Below are 24,134 nucleotides of genomic sequence, written 5' to 3' on the forward strand. Positions count from 1 at the left end.
GCAATTTTGCTGTGAAAGGCCTAAAGGAATGAGGGGTGGCTGGCGGCAATGCGGGATCAAGGGGGATGACACGGAAGCCCATGTATACGCTAGTAGGAATATTCAAGTAGAGAGGGAGAGATCAATTCCCCAGGAGAAGAGAGGATGCCCCAAAGAGCAAAGGAGTCCCCAGCATAAGCAGAAGGGACGGCCTTAGGTAGGAAAAGACGCCCTTCATCTAGAGAGGAATCAAGGTGGGACTGGTGGGTGCAGATGCAGGTAACCTAGAAGACTTGATCTGGGGAAATGAAGTTGTTTCGACCAATTGCTTCTTTTTTTTATCAATGACGTATGAGGTGTTCAAAATGTAAAATGTTTCTCAAGACCTATCTAAAAAAACTCCCTCCAATGTGAAGTCCTTCCTGAATTGCACACTCAAGTCCCTCCTTCACGCTTTCACAGAACTCTCTTCTGGAGTAGGTATTCTGTCTTGTGTTATAATTTGAGTTCCTTGTGCCACCAGAATGGACGCTCTTTAATGACAGGGACCATCTCATTAGCATCTCAATAGCAATCAAAAAGCCTGGAACACACGTTTAATAAATATACTAAATTGCACTTTGGGAGAGTGAGAAGGGGGATGGCTTGAAAACAGGAGTTGGAGACCAGCCTGGGCAACACAGGGAGGCCGTCTCCACAAAAAAATAAATAAATAAATTAGCCAGGTGTGGTGGCATGTTCCTGTAGTCCTAGCTATTTGGGAGGCTGAGGCGGGAGGATCACTTGAGCCCAGGAGTTTGAGGCTGCAGTGAGCTAGGATCACACCACTGCACTCCAGCCTGGGTGACAGAGCAAGACCCTATCTCTCAAAAACAAAATAAAATGAAATAAAAATACTGAATTGAAGTAGAGTCTTATTGTAATGAAGTAAGAAAGACAACTGACCCTCATTATTCACTGAATATATATTTGCAAATTCTTCTACGTGTTAAAATTTATTTGTAACCCCGAAATCAAATCAATATTCATGGTGTTCTGCAGTCATTCGCAGTCATGCACACAGCAGTGAAAAAAGTTTGAGTCACCCGATGCACATGTCCTCAGCTGAGGTTGAACAAGGCAACGCTCTGCCTTCTTGTTCGAGCACTCATGCTGTAAGCAAATGTCCATTCTGTGATCTATTTAGTGCCATGTTTTTCACATTTTGTGCTTTTTTGTTAGTGTTTGCACTGTTTAAAATCACCCCCAAGTGCAATGCTGAAGTGCTATCCAGTGTTCCTAAGTGCAAGATGCGAGGTGCCTTATGGAGAAAATATGTGTGTTAGATAACTTTGTTCAGAAATGAGTCACAGTGCTGTGGCTGTGAGTTCAATGCTAACAAATCAACAATATATATGAAATAAGATGTCTTTAAACAGAAACACACATACAACAAGGTTATGTATTTAGTTGATGAAAATGTGACCTGACCAGGTGTGATGGCTCATGCCTATAATCCTAGCACTTTGGGAGGCCGAGGCAGGCAGATCACCTGACGTCAGGAGTTTGAGACAAGCCTGGCCAACGTGGTGAAACCCCATCTCTACCAAAAAATACAAAAGTTAGCCAGATATGGTGGTGCATGCCTGTAGTCCCAGCTACTCGGTAGGCTGAAGTGGGAGAATCGCTTGAACCTGGGAGGTGGAGGTTGCAGTGAGCCAAGATCACGCCACTGCACTCCCACCTGGGTGATAGAACAAGACCCTAAGCTCGAAAAAAAAAAAAAAGAAGAAGAAGAAGAAAATGTTGTGACTAGAGGCTCACAGGAACCTAACCGTATATTTCCCCTAAAAGCAACGGTTCACTATTTGCTAATTCAGGATTTACAGCAACTTTATAAAACACAAGAATTACCATAAATGATGAGAATCAACTGTACTTGATTCTGCCCTTTTCTGAGAAGGAAAATTATGGAAACAAAATAGTTTGATGAGACTGGAACATGCCTCATCAAGCTTTACCCTCTCTTTTCATGCTGCGTGGATCACTCACCAGCGCCAGGGTTTGTTCTGAAGATATCTTGGGGAGAAAACTGCCAATCAGCTGTGCATTGTGTCTCCTGAGAGCCATTAGCCTGCCTGAGAGGTTGAGCATCCCCTCACTCCCACCATCAAAGCTAACTGATTGGGGCAAAAGGCAGAAAGGCAAGAAAAGAGGGAAGCTTTACCATATGTCTTCATTTGGGTTTCCCCAGAAGCTGATTCTACAATTACGATTTGAGCACAAGTGGTTTGTTTGGGAAGTGAAGAAATCGCCAGTAGGGAATTAGAGAAAAGAGAAAGGGCTGGGAAGGCAGCCAAGAAAACCAATAAAAGGTGCAGTTTCTAACTAGCTACTGCTGTCGCCCAGTGGGATTTTTCCTACAGAGGAAACTGGGACCCCATGTAAACCATATTCCTGAGTTACCCTACCCAAGGCTGAGGGAATTGGGGTGTTTACGCACCATCTTCCATCAGTTATTGGTTGAGAGCTCCTCCTGGGGTCCACTAATTCCCCAACACTTCCTGCCTTCCATGGGAGCAGCAAAGTAGGCTCAGTCAAGAAAAAGGCAAAAAAAATGCCAAGTTGGCAGTCAGAAGTGAGCCAGCATGAGCTGAAGTGGTGCGAGCAGGAAGATAGGGACAGGCACTGGAACATCTGCTACATCAGACTGGGCTGCTGCTGAAAGTCTTACATAAACCCAGAGCAGGAATGGGGCCACTTCCATGAAATCCATGGTAGATGAAATTCCTATACAACAAGCACATAGCCACTACCGGAGGCCTAAAGTGTTCATGTACTTTCAGCTAATTATCTGATTCAGGGGCCAATTTCCACTAGTTTTAAGTCAAAGTAAGGTTTCATGGTGTTTATATAGGTTATTTTCCTCCTTCTTTGGTAGAAGCAAGATGGAAATCTCATTTGCATTTTAATGATAAAATGGGACCTTTTCCCTAGAATAGCATGTGAGAGAACAGAGCAGGACAAAAGTAATTTTGGGGAAATGTGGGGGAAGATTTGTACTTCATAGGATGTGCTCTGTCATCACGATAGCTCATTCCCTGATGATCAAGTGAAGACACACATCCCTGCCCAAGAGCCTGCTGGTACCACGCCTTTTCCTTCCATGAATACCTGTCCCCATCATCCCCACTGCTATCACAGCAACTGAGGAAGGGATACACCATCTCATGTCTCCAGAAAAGCACTGGGGCTGGGGGAGGGGGCACGGGGCAGGAGGGGAGCCAACTAAGACACCATAGTGTTTCATTACAATCTATTATTGAAGACAACACAAGAAGGATGACATTTCCTCCATCATATTGAGTGACTGGTTGCTGGGTTTCCAACCCAGAAAGTATATCTCTCCTATCACTTTCATTTCTGTAACTTTCCAAGTTCATATCATAACCCTTAGGAAATGGACAAAAGAATTAGACTGGCCAACACTATGTGAGTATACAGACATGAAACCATATCCCCCTCAAGGTAGATGGAAAATATCAGAGTTCTTGCAACCACAGCAATTCCTCAGGATGTCCACACCCAGTGGGACACACCCATCTCTATAGAAATGGTGTTCAGCATGATGCAGAGGTCCAACCAGAGACCAGTGAGTGGATGAGAAGGCCAAGGTCTTGCCTTGGAGCCAAGATGGACCTGAGCACAAATCCCAGCTCAAGCGCTTTCAAGATGGGTGGCCATGAGCAAATTACATACACACTCTCAGCCTCAGTTTCCTCATCTTCCAAATGGACTAATACAACTGTCTCAGATGACTGTCTTCATTCTTCATTCAAAATAGGTATGGATGCCACATGAGTGAACCTTGAAAGCATTATGTTACGTGAAAGAAGCTGATCTCACACACACACACACACACACACACACAAATATCTACATGTTGTATGATGCCATTTACATGAAATGCCCAAAATAGGCAACTCCATAGAGACAGAAAATAAATTCATGCTTGCCAGGGACTGGGAGAGATAAAATGGGGAGTGACTGCTAATGGATATGGAGTTTCTTTTTGGAGTCATGAAAATTTTCTACAATTAGATAGTGATGATGATTGCACAACTCTGTGAATATACTAAAAACCACTGAATTGTACATTTTAAATAGGTAATTTTATGGTATGTAAATTATATCTTAATAAAGCTCTTATTTTTTAAAAATAGATATGGAGTCCTTGTTACATGAAGATCCTTTGGAAGTCATGAGCATCTAAGTCGGTGAGCTAAACATTAGGATATTAACCAGAAGAACAAGCAAGTGACTCAGGCTACTGTGAAGAATAAATTACATATTATATGTTAAGCACTGAGTACTGTGCCTGAGCCACTGAAGACCCTCAGCAAATGGGTGTTACCAGTAGCAGCATCATTGATGTTTATTAGGTGCCTCCTGTGTGCCAGGCACTGTGCTCTGCTCTTTGTGTGCATGGTCTCATTTAAGAGGTCTCATTTAACCATATCTACTCCCTAAGGAGCAGGTACTTTTATCATTTCCGGTTCTCAAGTTGGGAAGCAGACACAGAGAGGTAAGTTAGTGCCTAAGTTCGGCAGCTTGGGAGTGGCAGAGCTGGTGGGGCACACCTGAGCTCTTGCTCATCTTCTCATCAAACACTTCATCTCCACCTGCAGCCGTGGGAGTATGGCCACTGTTAATAATCATCAGCACCCCCAGTCAAGGTTCCCTCGATCACTAGGATGAGCTTAAAACAGAGCAGAAACCTCTGATAGATACTGGAAGGATGGCTCCTACAGGTCTCTTCCAGCCACTCAGCTGAGAGTCCTGGCAGTGGAAGTGCGGCCTCAAACTCCAGGTAAGACTCTCACTACCCCTGGATTCTTAATGGACACCCCAGTCAGTCCAACCATCTGCTGCTTCCTTAAGCCCTTGTGACCCAGACTGGCATCCTTGGTTCTCTGTTGGCCTCATTCTGCCCCAGCAGCCCAGATAAGGCCAAGGACTGCAAGGCATATAACAGACAAAAGCCCTAATTTCCTCCTACTCAAAAGACATGTAAATTTAGACACTTTGGAAATCACATGTAGCAAAAAGTTACTATCTGCTAGAGTGTATGTGTGTGCACGCGTGCACACGCGTCCCGGCACAGGCACACTTGTGTGCACTCATGCAACGTGTACTCAAGTACCTCACATTTCAGCATCTTGCAGTTCCTTGGAGATTAATTTACATGCCATCATCATGGAAGAGACACAAACTCCAGTCTCGTCCCAGTATACATGCACAAGCCACAGAGTCCTAATTAACACAGATTCTTCAAAATATCTAATTACAAACTAGGCAGCTCTGAGGCCTTCTTTGAAATCACTGAGTTTTCTAACAGAATGTCACCACCTTTGACAGCATCAGCACCCATTCCATATTAAATTCCCATATTAAGCATTTTTGCCATGCAATGGAATATCAGAATGGCCTTATTTTCATCCTTATTAACGTATTTTTGGAACCTCTTTACTTGTCAAATGTGTGCCTGAAACAGATTTCTAAAATGCAGAAGTTGACCTGAGTGTAAGAGATGCTAAGCCTTGGCTAAACGGTTAGTTTCAGGAGGGCAGAGACTTTGTCTTGTTTATTGCTGTACCTCCAGGGCCTAAAACAGTGCCTGTCACGAGGAAGACTCCGGGCAAATATTCACTGAAGAAATGGATAGATGTCTTCTTCAAGAGGCTGAATATACACTCACATTTGTACTTGCTGCAGACATAGAGAATTTAATCTGAAATCTCAGAACCGATATGCTCCAGACTCTAGTAGAGCCTACTGCTCTTTCTCGATTCTTTTTCCCATAGGAGGGAGAATACAAAAAGGCCCAAGCAGGCAGGGCACGGTGGCTCACACCAGTAATTCCAGCACTTTGGGAAGCCGAGGTAGGCGGATTGCTTGAGCTCAGGAGTTCGAGACCAGCCTGGGCAACATGGCAAAATCCCGTCTCTACAAAAAATGCATAAATTTGCCAAGTCTGGGGGCACATGCCTATAGTCCCAGCTACTCAGGAGGCTGAGGTGGGAGGATTGATTGAGCCCAGAAGATCGAGGCTGCAGTGAGCTATGATTGCACCACTGCACTCCAGCCCGGGCGACAAATCAAGATCTTGTCTCAAAAACATAAAAAACTAAAATTAAAAATTAATAAAAGGCCCCAACACCTGTTGGCATTGCCATAAGCATCACTGTTGAATAATGAAGGTTAGCATTACAGGTTCATAGATATGCTTTGTCCCCTTTTTGCTGTCTGGGCAAGCACAAGTCACTTCACCAATCTAGATTCAGTATTGCCCTAAGAAGCCTCAATGGACTTGGATATCTCAAAAGTTCCTTCCAATTTATAAAGTGAGTTTAACATGAGCAGAGCAACCTCTGAACAACATTTGCACAAATGAAAAGTTGCTTTCAGTGACCTTCCTGGCACTCCTGCCCTCCAGAGCTCTCAGTCTGCTCCCTACACAGCACCTGACTTCCCCCCCTTCCCACTTGACACCAGCCTATCAATACATATCAGTCCCTAGTTCTGTTCTCTCTTGGTCCAGTTCTCTCACAGGAACTATTAATTTGGCTGTACCCATGGGTAATTGGAAATTAGTTTGTTACCCTGAGGAACTACATTTGCATGTTAACAAGATGTGTTCTGGAGCTGACGTTTTAATCCATATCTCTATCAATGCATTTATCATGGTGTATCATAATTACTTGATGATGCACCTGTCTCAGTGGCTAGGCTGGGACTTCTCTGGGCACACGCTTCAGGTCTTTTTCATCTTTCTGTGTCCAATGCCTAGCCCCATTTCTGCAGGCACTCACTCGCTAAGTGTTTATGGAATAACCAGATGGACGAGTGACAACAGCCAATGAATAAAGTAACTGTTAAGATTGTAGGCATCCTGATAGTCATGGGAAGGAGTGGTGTGTGTCAGCTGCGGAGAGGGACTTTATAGGGCTCCTCAAATCCCACCCCCTGTGGCTGTCTGCTCTGCCTGTCTTTAGTACTGAGGCTGAATGCAGAGATTATTGCCTGAGCAGCAGGCATTCACGCTCCTATAGAAACTGCGTTCTCACCCTGCCAGAGAAAAGGATCGGCACATCAGAAGCTTTCATTAATTCAGGCTTTTGGGAGGCCTTCCAAGCTGAGGCCACAAGAACACAACTAGCAGGGGGTCCCATTAGAGTCAAAGGAGAAATACCCCGATGTTACAATACCTCTGGACACACCAGGAACAAAGTGACGGCGGGTATGGAGGGGGCAATTTTATCAGCCGCATTATGCTGAACTGAGAGCCACATGCTTCCAAAAGGCGTCTGAAGTATAACAGAATATGAGCGAGCGCACCACAGTTTTGCATGTATTGATTCATCGACTCTAGATATGCAAATTATCACAGAATCAAGGGTCATGTAACAAAGCCAGGGAAAATATCATTTTAATGAACAGAAATTGAAAATGCAATCGCCATTGCTTTAAGATACACCTCCCATTTGCAACCAGAAGTTTGGAATTGGTTGTCATAATTCAAAGATGTCAAGAAAAGTTTTTTTCTGTTAAAATATTTTAACAGCTTTTATGTAGGATTCCTACAAGAATACACAGATACCCCAGGTAAGGCCAGCACTATGCCTGTCACACAGTAAGTATCCTCTGCAAACATTCGCTGAACCCATCATTTGATTTATTAGCGATTTAAATAATCTTTTAAAAATCTGATTGTGTCATCCTCCCACTTCAAATCAATCAAGACATTCCTGTTATTCTCAGAAAAAAAGAGTTCCTTATAAGTAAGACCTACTATGCCCTACATGACCTGAGCATCACCCACCTCTCCCCACCCTCATGCGCCATGCCACACCTCACTTTCCAACCAGTAGCAAAACCCACATCTCCAAACAAGAGACCACGGCTCTCTTTCCTGTGCCTCATTGCCTTTCTCTGTTCATTTAAAACACATCTAAAAAATCTCACGATCTATACCAGACTGTGAGTGCAGGAGTGTTACTGGAAACTTTGAGTGCCATGAGCCACCGTTGTTATGCCCAGCTGTAAATAAGTCTAGAGTATGTATACTACATGACTTAGGACCAATTTTCACAGTAAAAATGGAAAAGCGGAAGAAATTAGGTGCATGAGGCTTAGTCTGGATCATAATGAATCCTTGTGGATCTCAGAACTGAAAAAGGGGCCGCAGGAAATGTTGAGTTAGTAGGAAGTTAAAATCACCAGTGTAGAAACCACCCTGAAAGTCAGTCCCTTGTCAGGGTGGTTGGGGGCAGGGATGGGGGAATTTCTGGATGAAAGAATAGAGGGGAAAACAACAGAACCAGAAGGGGGGCACAGTGGCGTCTTGGCATCCTGAGACTTTTTCCACTCTTGGTTACTATGGTTACAGATGCCATCAGTGCTGGCTCCTGAATGTGACTGGGGCCCCAGGCAGCTCCATTCAACACACTCTCACCCTGTCCTAGACCCTGTCTTTGCCATTTTGTGCAGTAAGTGACATATTCAACAATGTCCAGCTCCTGATCATTCTCAAGTCCACAGTGCTACTCAAAAGAAACCATATTCACTCGCCTCTGCCCAGAACACAGAAGCTCCAAAACTTCCTTCAGAATACAAAACTGCCTCAGGAATAAGCCAGGCATGTAATGTTTGGAAACATGGGAACCTCTAAGTCATTGGATGCATCCTGCTTCCTGGAAATCATTTTCTCAAGACTGTACAGAAAAAGCAACAAGATTGTCAAAAAAATGTTTACTCAAAATATGACAAGGAGTGCTAACGGTCCTCCCTCCATCAGCAGCTTCTCACTGTGTGTTTGCCGTCACCCCCAGGCACACGGTCCCTGCCATCCTGGCTGGATGCCGACTTGAGTTTCAGTCACCATACAGACACATGGCCTGCAGGCACTGCAGGAACACACCAGACACACACCAGACACCCCATTCCCCAGCATTTCTACTACTCGGCCTGGAGGCCATCCTGTTTTTTCTGGCTTTACCCAAGAAAGTTAAGTTGTCAGCCACTGAATCTGTAAAAGAAGGGACATTGCAAAGAAAGGGACTCTGTAAGAGAAGTGGGACCATGAGTTATCATACCCCACCTCTAGTTTCACAGTCAGAAAAAATAGGGTGGATTATGGGGTCTTTTTTTTAAATTAATGTTTACAGATTTACACATAGATGGTGCCCACACAAGACAGGCAAAATAGACACTTCCAGTATTTGAATAATACAAAAGGTTTGGACTGATAGGTATGCTGGGATCTATTATGAGACCATATGTTCATATTATACATAAATCATCATCATGCTCACTGTCTTTCTAGAATAATGTTTCAAGCCGTTGGTAAATGAAAGGGTAAAAATGGAGTTAAATGAATCATCATTCTGTGGTTAAGTAGAAAATGCAGGCTTAAACAAAATTAAACAGACTTCTGAACTACAGGATTATCAGAGAGAGGCATATGAGGCAGAGGTAAGAGTTCAGGCTTTAAATCAGACAGACTCGGTTTCAAGTCGTAGCATGACTAGGTAACTTTGGGCAAGTTACTTAAGCTCTATAGGCCTCAGCCTCCTCATTCAGAAAGCAGAGATAATAATTTCACCTATTTCTTTGGATTATGAATAGGATTATATGACATAATAACTATAAAGCATTTAGCCTAGCACGTGGTGCCTATTCAATAAATGATAGGAAAAAATTCTTACGGTGATTTTTCAATATGTCTTCAAATTCTTTGACATGTCTCCCTTCCAACGTGAATATGATCACCCCCACCACTCCCCAGATGTGGACTAACTTTAGTGACTGGCGTCTAATGAAAAGAACGTGGTGGTGGTAACAATATGTGGTGTTTGAAGTTAAGTCATAAAAAGTGTTGCCAATTCCACCTTGTTCTCTCTTGAATCACTTGTTCTTGGGGAAGCCAGCCACCATGTCACATATGAGTACACATAAGCATCCCATGGACAGGCCCACATTGGCAGGAAATGAGTCCTCTCCCCAACAACCAGCAGCAATTTGCAAGTCACATGAGCACACCATCTTGGAAACAGATCCTCCTGCCCCAGTCAAGCCATCAGATGACAGCAGCCCGGACAACATCTGACCACAATCAATGACAGACTCCTAGTCAGACCACCCAATTAAACTATCCCTGAATTATTGATCCACAGAACTTATGAGATAATAAATGTTTATATTGATTTAAGCCACTAAATGTTGGGGTTATTTGTTACACAATAATACAGTAACATGCTAACGTGCATGATGACTCTCTAGGAATGACTGAGCACGTATCATCCTGCAAACTGACTTTACCATGACACCACTTTTCTTCTCAGAGTATCTGATGAGTCTAGCTTATGTCTCACAGAACACATTTTGGGAAATGTTGGTCTGGAATTTAACAGTTTATGAAGTTTATTCACATTTGTCTCATTTGATCATCTCAGCAACTGTGAAGTGGTTGTTATTGTGATCTTTATTTTACCCAAAAGAAAACTAAGGCTAGGAAAGGTTAAGTGACTTGGCCAAGTTCACACAGTGTTATGGTCTGAATGTGTCCCCCCAGAATTCATATGTTGAAATCCTAACCCCAAAGGTAATGTTATTAGGAGATGGGGCCTTTGGAAGGTAATTAGATCATGGGCATGGAGCCTTCATGATTAGGATTAGTGCACTTATCAAAGAAGCCCAAGAAAGACCCATCACTTTTTCTACCGTGTAAGGACACAGCAAGAAGGCACCATCTATGAGCTGAAAAGTGGGCCCTCACCAGATGCCAAATCTACCAGTGCCATGATCTTGGACCTCCCAGCCTCCAGAACAGTGAGAAATAAATTTCTGTTGTCTATAATCTATCTAGTTTATGGAATTTTATTAAAGCAGCCGAAATCAACTATGATACACTGCTAATAAAATTGGTACATTAACTGAGACTCAAATATTGTGATTCCAAGCCATGTTCTTTCACTGGTCTTTTCTCTGAGTTAACCAGGACAGCCTAGGTTGTTTAAATCTGAACTAAGAATACTAAGAGTCTACCAGAGTATCAGGAGTGTTGTGCTCTGCTATGGACCACCTCCTGGATGATCCAGACAGTGAACCAGATGCTTCCAAGAGGCTGAGCTGGAGGCTACCCTGACTTCACAGGCTGCCTCCTGCAACTGTGAGAACAGCACAAGGCAGGTACCACTCATGGAGCCTTCATGATGATCCGGCATTCTTCTAAGAGCTTTGCATGTATCACTTTATGTAATCCACATAACAAACCAAAGAAGTAATGGCTGTAATTATCTCTATCTTGCAGATGAAGATACCAAGTCACAGAAAAATGAAGCAATGTTCCCAAATCAGCCTCTAGTAAATCATGCTTGGATTAGGACTTAGGCAATCTAAGACTATCAGGGAAGGAAGGGATCTCAACAACCAACAACTCAACTCCCTCCTTTTCTAAATGAGTGGCAGCGCCAGCCCTAGAAACCAGGTCTCCTATCCTAAGCTCCTATACTGTACAGAGGGTGACATTTTGCCTGGAGTCTAGGTTAAATGACTATAACATGTATTTAATCTCCTTTCAGGTTATTGTAAGAATGTAGAGGCCAAAACAGATCTATCATAATCACCTCCCATATGGCCTCAAATTCCACCATGAGGGATAAATTCCTTTGGCCTAAAGCAACATTCTTAGCCAGTAGAATCCAGGAGCTGGCCCAGGTTAGTCCACAGTTAACATGGGTAACAACACTCCCCAGTTCTCAGAGGAAAATATAAATTAATAAATAGACTTTATTCATCTCTAAGCTTTTCCTCCCATCAATTTTTCTTAAACACTTGGTGCCTGACTTTTGTCTCAGAGGACGAAGCAAGTGAATGTTGGATGTCAAATCTTTTATCACACCTAATATCAAGCATCTCTATTCTGCCTGTCAGGCTCATATCACATTAAATTTAGTAAGTTATACTATTTATCTTTATCATGCTAAATATTTGGTGTGTGATTATTTAGGGGATCTCAAGTTCTGCTTGCACATAAGAAACTCATTTTCTTGGTAGTAAAATTGTTGCTAGCTTGCATGTCAAAATTATGAATATTGGTGTTTTAGGCGTCTGCAAAGGTTACCGTGACTTCCAGTCTCTCCATCACCCGACCAAATTTTCATTTTCTATTCAAGCAACTCTTTTTAAACTGTAAATACCACCAGCCCCACCACACTGGGTAGTTGGGTAAGGGAGAAAGGACCCTTTGCACAAGCGAGAGCAATTGAGATCAAGACTCTGCAGGATTTGGGGGGATGGTGGTGGGAGGGAACAAAGGAATGAAGAAAAGAAGGAAGGGAGGAATGAAGGAAAAGTTCCCTGTGATCACCTGGCTTATGTATGGCAGTAAACCCTATGTTTTCCTTTCTAATCTTGTTTCCCCACCATTCCACTCTGCTTCAAAGTTACTTCCATGGAAAGGGTAAGTGATGAGACTAGAAGTTATTGGTAATACAAAACCTAAAATCTCCTGAAATCCCATCCATCTCCCAGCCTCATCCCCACTACCTCCAATGCCCACCCCCCCCACCTCCCTGGCTCTGGGAATGGTAAAGGAAAAGAATGCAATGCTCCCTCATGACCGTGCCCTCCCCTGCCAGTGATTATGACCCTTACTCCCTCCCTTCAACCCTAAATGGAGGATTAGGAAGTCGGGTTTCATTTTCAATTCAGAGTACTCAGTCCTAGACACTCACAGTGAGAAAAAAAAACTCTTAAACTGTGGCTGCAAATGACAAATAGATGTTCTAGCAAGTAAATATGGTAGGTCTTTATTTCCCCATTGTAGGTGATGGTAATGAGCCAGACATAGATAAACTGTAAAGTCTCCGCTGAGAGTACCCCTAGGACCAGACCCCAGAAGTGGAAGGTCCCTTTGACCTCCATGATTCTTATGGAGAGAAATCACCCAGGTGGGTGGAACCAACAGGGTGACCATACTCCTAGTGCCACGGTTAGGTAGATTCTGTAAACATGCCATGCAGAGCTAAGCCCCTAACTAACTTTAACCTCATCTGGATCATCCAGTAGGTGCCCTTTATAAGAATCAGAGTACAGAAAAAGATTGTCACTTTTATCTACCTTTCTGCATCAGCCAAGGGAGCTGTCCAAACTGAAACTTCCTAACTGGCTATCAGTAGAATGGCTTCTTTCCATTTCATCATTAAACTCTTCCTCTAATTTCCTGTAGACTAAAAGTCAAAAGGAAATCACTAGCTCACTATGCCTATATTAAATATACTTCACACCATATCTCAGTTGTGGTTGAAGTTTCCTAATGAGGGGAAAGACTATATTATATTTTTTAAATGCATCAGATTTAAGGTGGGGTTCATATGGAGCCAAAGTACAGATGTTTTGGAAATGGCATGGAACAGCAAAGTCAACCTGCTCAGTCTTAATTCAACCCAGTGATCACTGGGATTAGCAAAAAGGATGGTGAAGCTCCTTAGACACTGCTGGAAAAGAAGCCTGAACCAAATCTTGGCCAAGACAGTCTTTGGAACACTGTTCCTTGGTACTTTTGAGGATAATTGTGGTGATTTTGGCACATTTTAAATCCCGTTTGGAACACTGATCTCCTGAAAATTGGATATTAAATCAAAAATAGATTATTTTCTTTCCAGGAAATCTAAGCTACGCAAATGTGTGTTTGGAAACACATTAATAAAGCTAGCACTTAAGCAACCTAGCAAGTTGAAAATGGCCCCCATTCACAAAAGACCAAAATCTTCTTTTAGCCAGTACAGCAGAAGGAAGATCTAAGGGTCTTCACCTGAGCTCATAGAATGAACGTGTAGACCTGTGCAATAAGTACAACCTGCTGAAAATAGCCATCAACTAAAGATTCACTGATCAACAGGGAGACTGCTTTCTCTAAATCTCTCAAGAGAAACCTTTGAACACACTTTTGGGTAACAGAGCAGGAGAGTGTGGAATGAACAAAGTTGCTGGGAGGAAGGAAAGCTTGAAGGAAACTGTCATGGACGTAAGCATCAAAAGGCCTAGGGTAGCCCCAGCTCTGCCTGTTTGTTGCTTTGGGCTCCCACGTAAATCATTTATCCTTTCTACATCTTGCTTTATTTGTCAGTAAATCTAAGACTCTAATCCCTACAAAAATAGGGTTTTTTAAAGAACAAATGAGATCATTCCTAAAAAGTGTTCTGTAAACTGAAAGGTGCTATGCACAGAAGGTATGGGCTTCTCCAGAATTTTGCATTAAAGTGTGCACTAAAAGTGCAGCATTTTAAAAAAAAAAATCCACCTCCACTCCTAGAGCTTTGCTTCTTTCTTAAGTGGATTAAAGTGCCTAAAAATAGCCACACTCCAATAGCTAATATGAGCCAAATTATTTATTGGACACTGACCATATCTTCAGCAGGCTAGATCAGTCCACCCATCCACCCTCACTGCACTTCTATTCAGCCTTCTTACTTCTGGTCAAAGATGAGAAAAGAAGGAAAACAGTGCACTGGAGGTTTAGAGCGAGCTGGAGCTTGCAAGGAAGTGGGAATATCAGCGTCCTTTCTGATATGCCACTATTTGGGGATATTCTTCCTTTCTCCTTATTTGTACTTTGCCATTTATAGCTGAGAGGCATCCTGCAATTTCCATGAGGCATAAAGCCTTCAGTCCTCTCCAATCCATCCTGCCAACCTTCCATTCATTCAGCAAAGGGTTATTGAGTGCCAGGCACTTTCCAGGGCACTGGGGTTATGGCAATAAACAAGACAGAGAAAGTCCCTGCTCATGCACCTCATATGCTAGTAAAGGAGGCTGGCATCAAATGTGACCCATGAGTAAGTGAGATGGTTTCAAATCATGACAAGTGCCAGTAAGACAATCGAATAGGTGACACAAGAGAAAATGATGGTGCTGGGGAACAGGAGGAGAGGTCTTTCAGATAAGACAGGGAATCCCTTGCTAACAAGAGGACATCTGAGCTGAGATTCAAATGACAGAAAGGAGCCAACTACGTGAAATGCATTATAAGCAGTGGGAATTCCAAGCGCAAAGGCCCTCAGACAGATGCAAGTGTGATCTATTTGAGGAATGAAAGGAAGCCAACTGGCCCCAAGATCAGATCAAGTTGGGGAAAGTTCTAAGAGACAAAGTCAGAGAGGTAGACAAAGGCAATGACTCCTTTCTCCATGGAAGGGAAGCGAAACCCAGAAAAGCTAAATGAGCAGCCCGAAGTCATACCACTACGTATTGCTACAGCTGCTTTTAGAACCTAATTATTTTGCCCCCAAATCCAAAGTTTTTTTACACTGTATTCATCTGCTTGCCTCTAGTGAGAGGAATACTATTTGCAGATCTCACTGGTTTTAAAAAGATCTTAATACACATAAGCAGCAAGTAAATACCAATTTTAAGCAGAAAATCATCAACAAATGATGCTGATGATTTAAAGTGCACGTAAATTCTGCTATGAAAGCTAAGACTTAGAACCAATCTACTTGTAGTAGGTCCTACACAAACAGTAACGCTCTTCGTAGAAGGCCCTGTTCCATGAATATGAAGGAAGGCCATAGCTCACCAGAGATGAACCATTTTACATTTGGGTCTTGTTTTTACCTACACCTCTTGACAATGCTTTGCTTAATCCACCCAAATGCCATCCAAACCAATCTATTCTCAAACCACCTTCATTTTGTGCTATTAAATTGTAAGGTAATAAGGCTGTAAGAAAAACATTATAATTACAACTGCCTTCCAGAACCCATGAGAGCACCTCCTCCTGAAGGGTCATGTCTGTTGATAGACATATCCTACAGTCCAAGTAATGTGAACTGTCTGTCCACTTTCCCCTAATACTGCTGGGCTCCCCTTCATCTTTTCCCTGCTAAACACATTTGGTCTATGTAATCCAGAACCTCCAAAACAGAGACCCAAACTCTGTCCAGTAGTCACTGACTTGCCCATCAGACATGGAAATGAAAAGATTATTGTCTGAATAGGTTAGTAGAGAAAGGAACAAGTAGGGTAAGCTTGAGTCACTGTCTCCTCTTCTCCTTCCTCCTCTCTCTTCCTCTCTTTTATCCTCCTCCTATTCCATTCCCTTTTCCTCTTCATCCTCTCTCTTCTCCTTTTCCTCCTCGCAACAAGCTTCTCCACTTCCTGAGCTTTGGGAACCTTACCAGGCAAAAGCCAAAAGACCCAATAAGAAACACAGACTTGAAGAGTGTTTAAGAGCCCAGATTCTAATCTTGTCCTACTAGCTGTGCAACCTTGGGCAAGTTACTCAACCTCTCTGTTCCTCAGTTAACTCATCTGTAAAATTAGGATAATACCTTTCTCCTAAAATGTTTGTGAAGATTAAATTAACACATGTAAAACATCAGAAGAGCACCTAGCACATAATTCTATACAGATAAGAGATATGCCACCTCACTCTTCACTCTCTTCCCTCCTCCATCCCCTGGCTAGAAAAAGACTACTGTCACCCCTGTCTTTGGGAACAACTGTGCACAAAGTCAGAGCAACTCCACTGGAAGGCAGATTAGTGGTGTCATGATGGTAATCAAGTGCCAAATGGGACTATAACACTTATACCATCAGATAAGTATCGTGAAAATAATTGTATGAAACAATGTACATAAAGCACCTGGCATGAAATGGTTGCTCATTAAATGTTGTTATTTTTATTGAGGTTTTTTCATTTTTAGCACCACTGGTTGTAACTGAAGGTGCTATTTGTATGCTTTTCTTCACTGTGTCAGGCTGTAAAATGTGTAAAATTTGTCTGTGTTCATCACTGTAACATAAATATATAGAATGATGATCACACAGAAATGTACCTTAAAACACAAAGCCAGCTTCACAAAATCAGTCTCATGGTACTCCCTCTGTGCCAAAGTTCCTTGAAGATCCTGACCCCAGCATTTAGACAGCTGCCCACCTAACACACCCCTTGGATGGCTTGGGGACATGTCCTACTCAACAAGCCCTAGATTGAACTCATGAGCTTTCCTTCAAGACTGGTCCTGCCCTGGCTGCCATCTCAGTCATTCCAATTCCTTCACTTCACTTCCACACATTATTCATGCAAAGCCTGTTGATTTCATGTCCTCTATAGCTCTCTACTCCATCCGCTTCTCCATGCCCACAGCAACCACCCTGGCCCATGCTACCATTGTATCTGGTCCCCTACATCCACAAGAGCCACACAGCACTTGTTTTGAAACTTAGCTCAAATCATGTCACTCCTCGTCTTGAAACTCTTCATTGGCTTTAAATAAATACTATACTTTTCCAACCCCACAACCCTACCCCACCTCCAACAACACAGGGCTTGGGGGGGCATCTCGCCTGTGGATCCCCCAGTCATATCTCAAAACACAAGCCCTCTTGCTCTCTGCTAGGGATAAATACATTTTTCAGGGATTTCCCAAAAGAAAGCCAAGGCACACTTCCGTATTTCCAGAGGTTTCAAATAGAGACAAAATGAAAGGTTTGTGCTGTATTTACAGTATAACAGCCTGGGTGTTTAAAAAAGGCAATACCTCTTCACTCACTCTGCCGTAGCCATGGGAACCTCCTTTCAGTTCATCAAATACACATACCTCTTCTGCCTCAGGCCCTTTGCACTTGCTGTTCCCTCTTCTGCAACAATTCCCCTCCTGCTTAGACAATTAACTCCTATACATCCTCCAGGCCTAAGTCCAAGTGTCATGTCCTCAGGGAAGCCTTCTCTGGTCGTTGTCAATCTCTTCTATCAGACACTTTCTTAAACCTCTGATGCTCTCCCTGGAGCATACATAAACTTTGAATTATGCATTCCTCCATGGAATTGATTTAGGTCTGTCTCCCTCACTGTAAACTCCAAGTCAGAGCTTTTATCTTTCCTGTTCTGACTGTATCTCCAGAGCTTAGGACAGTGTTTAGCATGTAATAGGTATTTAACAAATATGCCTTTCAGGGATTCTCCCCCCAAAAAAGCAAAGGCACACCTCCATATTTCCAGAGATTTCAAGTAGAGACAAAATAGAAGGTTTGGGCTGTATTTAAGATGTAACAGCCTCAGTGTTTTAAAAAGGCAATATCTCTTCACTCACTCTTCAATAGCCAGTCAATTCCTAAGACATTTACTCAACAAATAAGAAGGTTTCTTCTTTCCAGTCTGGAGAAAAAGAAGAAATGCGCTCATAAAGAACATTAAACACACACGCACCCCAAATAAACAAATTTCAATCCCAATACACACAGAGGCGTTGCCTAGCCTGACACAGTCGTTAGATGAGCTACAAGAAATGCTAAAGAGCATTCTTGTCACAACTGGACACGCGGTTCCAACTTGTTCTGCTCCCATACTGATCACTCCCTTGGAGCCTTAACATCTGTATGCTAATTACAGACACGGTGGCCGACGCTAGGCACACACAAATCCGTCTTAATCGCTCCCTTTTGCGTGGATGAAACCTGGTCCAACATTCGTAAAAGCATGCAAACCACACCATTGCTTGGGCGGGCACACTTCGTGCCCCTCCCCTATGCCTTGCCAGCCCCACCCTTCTCACAAACCACCCCTCCTCCTGCTTCTACTCTGACCTGAGCCTAACTAGCTGCTAGGTTTGGTAATAAGATTGAACGAAGACTCAGGAGGCCCTGTGGGCTCCATTATTCTGCATGCCCTGCGAGAAGGGCCCACCCCTAGGGACGGCTGCTGCAACTCGAGCCCCACTTGCTGCCAGGAAACCTTTCCCACTGAGGACACCCGGGCATGCGGCGCAGCTCCAGGTCCAGGGGGAAGCACCCCACCCATCTGCCAGAGAGACAAAGATCACCAGAAACAAAGGACACACACACACATACACACTCGCACACTCAAAGTCAAAAGCAAATACCGACACTTGCAATTTCAAACCAAACAGTCGGCTTGGTCTATCTAAATAGATCTGGAGACAATCTAGGAGGGACAATGATTATGTGGTAATGACAGGCACTATCTGGGTTCGGAACCCACGCTGCCTCCGCCCTCCTCCCACCCGCGCTGCAGTTCCCAGGCGCATTTCCCAGCCTCAGGACACACGCTGCCAGAAGCAAGAGTGCTTCCACTCAAGGAAGCGCGCACACGCCGGAGACAGAGGCAGGGCGAGGGCAGCCAAAAGTAGGAAATACCCACCTTTAGGATCCCAGTTCACCTGTTTTCTTGGCGTCTCGATTGGAAATTTCATTGCTCCGTTGCCCAGAAGGGGAAGAAATGAAAAGAACCCAAATAATAATAAAGTCCTCAAGCTTTACACGCCTCGGTTTAGCAGTCCAACAAAACAATTTCCGAGGATGGGGGAGCCTTGGACTGGCTCGTGGAGGAACCCCAGAAAAAGACAGGAGGGAAAATACTAGCTTGGGGGAGAACTGGAGACGGCTTGGGTGTTTGCACCGGCTAGGGGGTGGCCGGCCGCGGCCCCGTGGGTAAAAGAAAAAGTAAGATCGGCGAGGGGTGGATGAAAGGATGGAGAGGAAGGCTTGGGAAGATGGAAGAGCCAAGCTGCTTCCCAAAAGCGGTGCCGGCAGGTTAGGGGCTGAGCAGCCTGAAGGCTGGGGCTACGGAGAAGCCCACTGCAGTGTCACTCCAGCCCCCGAAGGCGTGTGCGCACACACTCCCGCACACACACACCCGCACACACACACTCCCGGGCGCGCGCTTGGGCGGGCACGTCAGCCTCGCTCGGCCGCGCTGAGCGCACACGCCCCACCCCGGCCGCGGCTCCTCGCCCCCGGCGACGCCCCCCACTTCCCGCTCCCCGAAAGCCATTGGATGTAGGGGTGGCGCGGCGCCCGGGGAGCGCGCGGCGAGGGCGACCCTCCCCGCGGCGCGCCCCCAGACGCCGCGCCCCGGCAAGAGGGAGCAGGGCGAGCAGCGGACCGAGGCTCCCAGCTGGGAAGGCGCGCTGAGCCCCCGGCACCCGGCCCGGGGCAGCGGGAGGCGGTCGCGGACTTGCCCGCGGGGCGGCGGGAGGCGGTGGGCGGTGGCGGGGAAGCCGCGGAGGGGCGGGGAACGAGCGGTGGGCGCGCCGCTACTTACTGGCTCGGCCGGCCGGCGGGCGGGCGTGGAGGCGGCAGCGGCGCGCTTGCTGGAGTTGCAGCCGGAGACACGCTTGGTTGCCTGGAAGGCGCTGCAGGAGGCGGAGGAAGGGCCGCTGCGGCTCCGCCGCAGACCTCAGCCTCCGGGTCACCTCTTCTCACCGCTCTCACCCTGAGCTCTCCCTCCTTCTCTTTTCTCACTTCATTTTTTTTCCTCCCGCGTCTGGCTCTCTCGCCTGAGTCCCGAACCCACGTCCCCGCCGCACTCCAAGGAGGCCCGTGCCAGCCATGAGCCTTTTGTTCTGGGACCGCTCCGCATCTGCTGCGCTCTCCCCGCCCGGGGAAGCTCGCTTCCAAGGCGCAGCTTGGTCCCTTCCCCAGCTACCTGCAGCCGGACTGGGGCCGCTGGTCGTTGGCTGGAAAGGAGGCTTGAGAGAGGCACGGGGGCCCCCGGAGGAAAGCGGAGTTGCCAAGACCCGGCAGCTCCCGGAAGCGGCGGCCCCGGGATCCTGGGACCCAGCAGGGCAGATGCGAAGGGACCCAGACCTGTTCCCGCAAAGGGGCTAAACCTGGAGCATTCATCTAATGCCCTCTCACTGCCCCTGCTTGAAACTCCACAGGGGTTTGTGGTGGGGCCTCAGTCTTCAGAAAAGCCAGGTGGTGCTGAGGTGCTCTTGAACGGGTCGCTCCGAGTATCAACATGAATGATGCTGACAAATTGCTTCGGATGCCTCGCAACGGAGCCTTACACGTAGTAGGTGCTCAAGAAATACTTGCTAAATGAAGACATGAATTGCATGCTGCATTGTTGGATAGGAAGTAGTTTAAACCCCTACTCTGGCTTCCAGATAAGGTTACTAAAATTTGTTGTTCATTCAACATATATATTGAACCCCTTCCAAGTGCCATCACTGTGCTATGTGCTGGCCATATGGCAGAGAACAAGACAGTGATCTTGCCTTCATGGGGCTTACTATCTAGTGCCATAAGGTCCTGTTAGATTGTTGTTGCCTTTACTTACGCATAGAAATTGCCCAGCTCGTTCCTATGCCTGCCAGCTGGGGTCCTAAAATCCCACACTAGCAGCTGATCTCTAAGTTGCATGCCACTCTAGGGCACCTTGAGGCTTCTGGGGAGCCCTATGTCAGCAGCATCTTTCTCACCATCCATCCCTCACTATCACATCAAGCTTTCTGAGTCCAAGAGCAAGACCTACAGAGGTCCGCTGTGGTCTGTGGGAAAGGTGAGTGCTTTGTCACTGGGCTGTCACAGGCACCCCAGGCTGTAGCCCTGAATTCTCTGCAAACCCCATTCAGGCAAAACTGGTACCAATCTGATGGTGCTACTCTGACTCTTCAGCCCTTTAGGCAGGTTCCCGGGTGCTTCAGAACCATCTTCCCTGGACTCTGTAACCACACTTTGCCTCTCTCTACTAGGACTGGGAGGATGGCTAAGACATAGAAATCAAACAAACAAGGAATCTCTGCTTCTCCCAGCCATGCCCTGAGACACCAGTGTGTATGTAAATTCTGTTCTCAAGTCCAGAGGGAGATGCTTCTAAGAAAGGCTTTCGAACCTCCCTCTGCGCTCTTCTCTTTAACTGTTCACGGACAGCTGGACTCTAGCACAGTCACTGCAATACAATGTTTTTTACATGCATCAGAGTCAGAGAGGGGCTTCAGCAGAGAAAGATACCCTCTCCTGAGTCCTCAGAGCATGGGGAGGCAAGATTGACATTTACTGAATTCCCCCTCACCATCTCATATTTCCTCTCCATTCATCTTTGTTAGATCATTTTGCAGAAGCTGTAACTGGCCTCCTTTTACAGATGAGAAGATCAAGGCTCAGAGAGATAAAGAAACATTCCCAAGGTCACGATATGAGGATTCAAACCCAAGTTTGTATGACACAAAGGTCCATGCTCTCCATGCCAGAACCTTGTGAGCTCATCCAGTCCTGGGACCCGTGAATCTGACCCTGAACCTGTCCCATGGGTTCGTTTGGGTAATGAAGGTCTAAATACGATATTTTCTAAGCCTCCAGGCCCTCCTCCTTTGCAAAATGAACTGACCTATGGTTGTGTTCTGGGGTCTGCATTGGGGAATTAGTTCACTGTCCAAGGCAAATTCCTGTGGCAGGAACTGCACCCTTAGGATGCAACATCATTCGGCCAATCAACAAACATTTATTGAGCATCACTTGTGTACAAGACAGGTTGCAGGTCCCCATTAAAAGTTATTTGGGGCCCTGAGTAGTGATGACCTTCCCCAGAATGGCAACAGCAGGATGGTTATAAGGGGAGGGTTGGGGATGGGGAGGTTGGGGTAGACTCTATTAGGGCAGGGAGCAGGATCAGTGTCTAGTGCACCTGGTCTGCCTTGAAGACTTGCACTAGTCATTGGCCCTTGGGATGATCTCTCTGCTTAATCACTGGATGCCGCCCCCTCCTTTCTTTTCCCCACCTCCAACCTCTGGAGCTTTCTCTCACCTCCACTTTCATTCTCCTTTCTCAGAATGTAGACAAAAACAAGTTACCCGCCCCCCCCAAAAAAAATCCACCAAAATTAGGTAAATAAATCCCAGTACCGTTTCCCAAAACGTGTCTGAAATCAAACACAACTCCTCCTCAACTGCGTATTTGGAGTGGACTGCATGGAGTGGGGATGGAGGGAGACCTCCCTCCCAAGAAAACTTAGCCCTTTGGGCTACTGCAATCCCCTTCCATCCCCTTCGGTTCTACCCTTTGGTTATTTACAAGCTGGACTTCACTTACCCAAGGAAAGAAAGAAGTCGTCTGTGTAGAGAAAAAACATCCAAGAAAGATGCCGCGCCAAGCGGTTCTGTCTCCCTCTGTGCCGCCGCAACTGCCATGGCTATTGCTTCAGGCGGGTTAAGTCCGGTGGAAAGAGACTGCCTAGCGTTCCTGCGGCAGGAAAACAAAACATCGTGGCGCAAAGTCTCCCTGCACTCGCCGTCCCCCAGCAGGAGACCCGGGCTGGCGGCCACTGCGTCCTGGGTGCACTCGGTGGCAAAGTGCTGCTGCCGGGCACGGGTCTCTGCAGCTCAAAACCTGCCCGGCCGGAGCGCAGCAATAGTTGCCCCACCACTTTAATGAATGCCGTGTGGCCCGGCATGGGAAGGCTGGGAAAGCCCGAAAACCCCAGTCATCTCTGGCAACGAAGTTTCCCCGAGTTGGCTGGCTCCCTTACCCCCTCCCCACGCTCCAGCCCTGGGTGGCTGTGAGACCGGAGGAGACGATGCCTGCCGCGTGGGGAGTCTCAGGGTGGCTGGCAATGAACAGCTCAGCCAGAGAAGAGTCGAACACGGATTCCGGGGCGAGTCAGGAGAATTTCCTGGGACAGCGAATGGCAGGGAGTGATGAAGCAGCTTGGGGAATCCTCTTTAGTGCCAGTTCTGCAAACAGAAGAGGGAGGAGATGGGCTGATTAGAATCTACTTTGAATTCACAAATATTAGACTAAATTCATTAATCTGCCTTGGATTGTTTCCCTTTGGTTTCATCCTTCTTCCCTGAAGTCCAGAAGAAATCCCAGTCTTCCATCTTTTCCCCACCCCCAAGACACCTCCAAGTCCTCTTCCCAAAAGAGCTGCAGTCAGGTTTCCATGTCATTTTGTGAAAATACCCCCCGCCACACACACACCCTCCTTTACCACACACACATACACACAGACACGCAAACATCCCCTTCATATACCCACTCAGTGGTAGTAAAATCGATAGCGTTATACATTAACGTGAACTTAAACGTGCCCCACCAAAAATTTTCTTCCCCCTACCCCCACCTCGTGAAGTTTCCACATTGGTCTCAGCGTTTAAGCATGCCTACATTTGTTTTCTAGTCCCAACTGACATCTGCAAAAACACACCCTTAAATATATGTTGCTCTAATCCTGGGCTCTGCTTTTGGCTTGGAAAAACTAGAGACACATCAGAAGTGAAAGGACAGAGGGTGTCATATGTCATACACCTGGAAGCGTGAAGCTAGGCTGCTCCATAATGAACTCTGTGTGTGTAAGTCCTGCAGATTT

At 45.7% G+C, this 24,134-nt stretch overlaps 1 protein-coding gene across 2 annotated transcripts in view; it reads right to left on the bottom strand.

The window, feature by feature from the left end:
* Positions 1-23,490, bottom strand: part of KCNK10 (potassium two pore domain channel subfamily K member 10) — a 146,251-nt gene extending 122,761 nt beyond the window's left edge. The window contains exon 1 of one of the 2 annotated variants that reach the window (XM_054666210.2): positions 22,859-23,490. In XM_054666210.2, coding sequence (XP_054522185.1) covers positions 22,859-22,898 — 40 coding nt within the window. In that variant the 5' untranslated portion in view covers positions 22,899-23,490. Of the gene's footprint in view, positions 1-19,183; positions 19,709-22,858 lie in introns of those variants that run through there. The other variant, XM_001136938.7, reaches the window with a different exon arrangement.
* Between the last annotated feature and the right edge of the window lie 644 nt (positions 23,491-24,134).

This window comes from Pan troglodytes, chromosome 15, assembly GCF_028858775.2.
Source record: "Pan troglodytes isolate AG18354 chromosome 15, NHGRI_mPanTro3-v2.0_pri, whole genome shotgun sequence".
In the NCBI taxonomy this organism is placed as follows: domain Eukaryota; kingdom Metazoa; phylum Chordata; class Mammalia; order Primates; family Hominidae; genus Pan; species Pan troglodytes.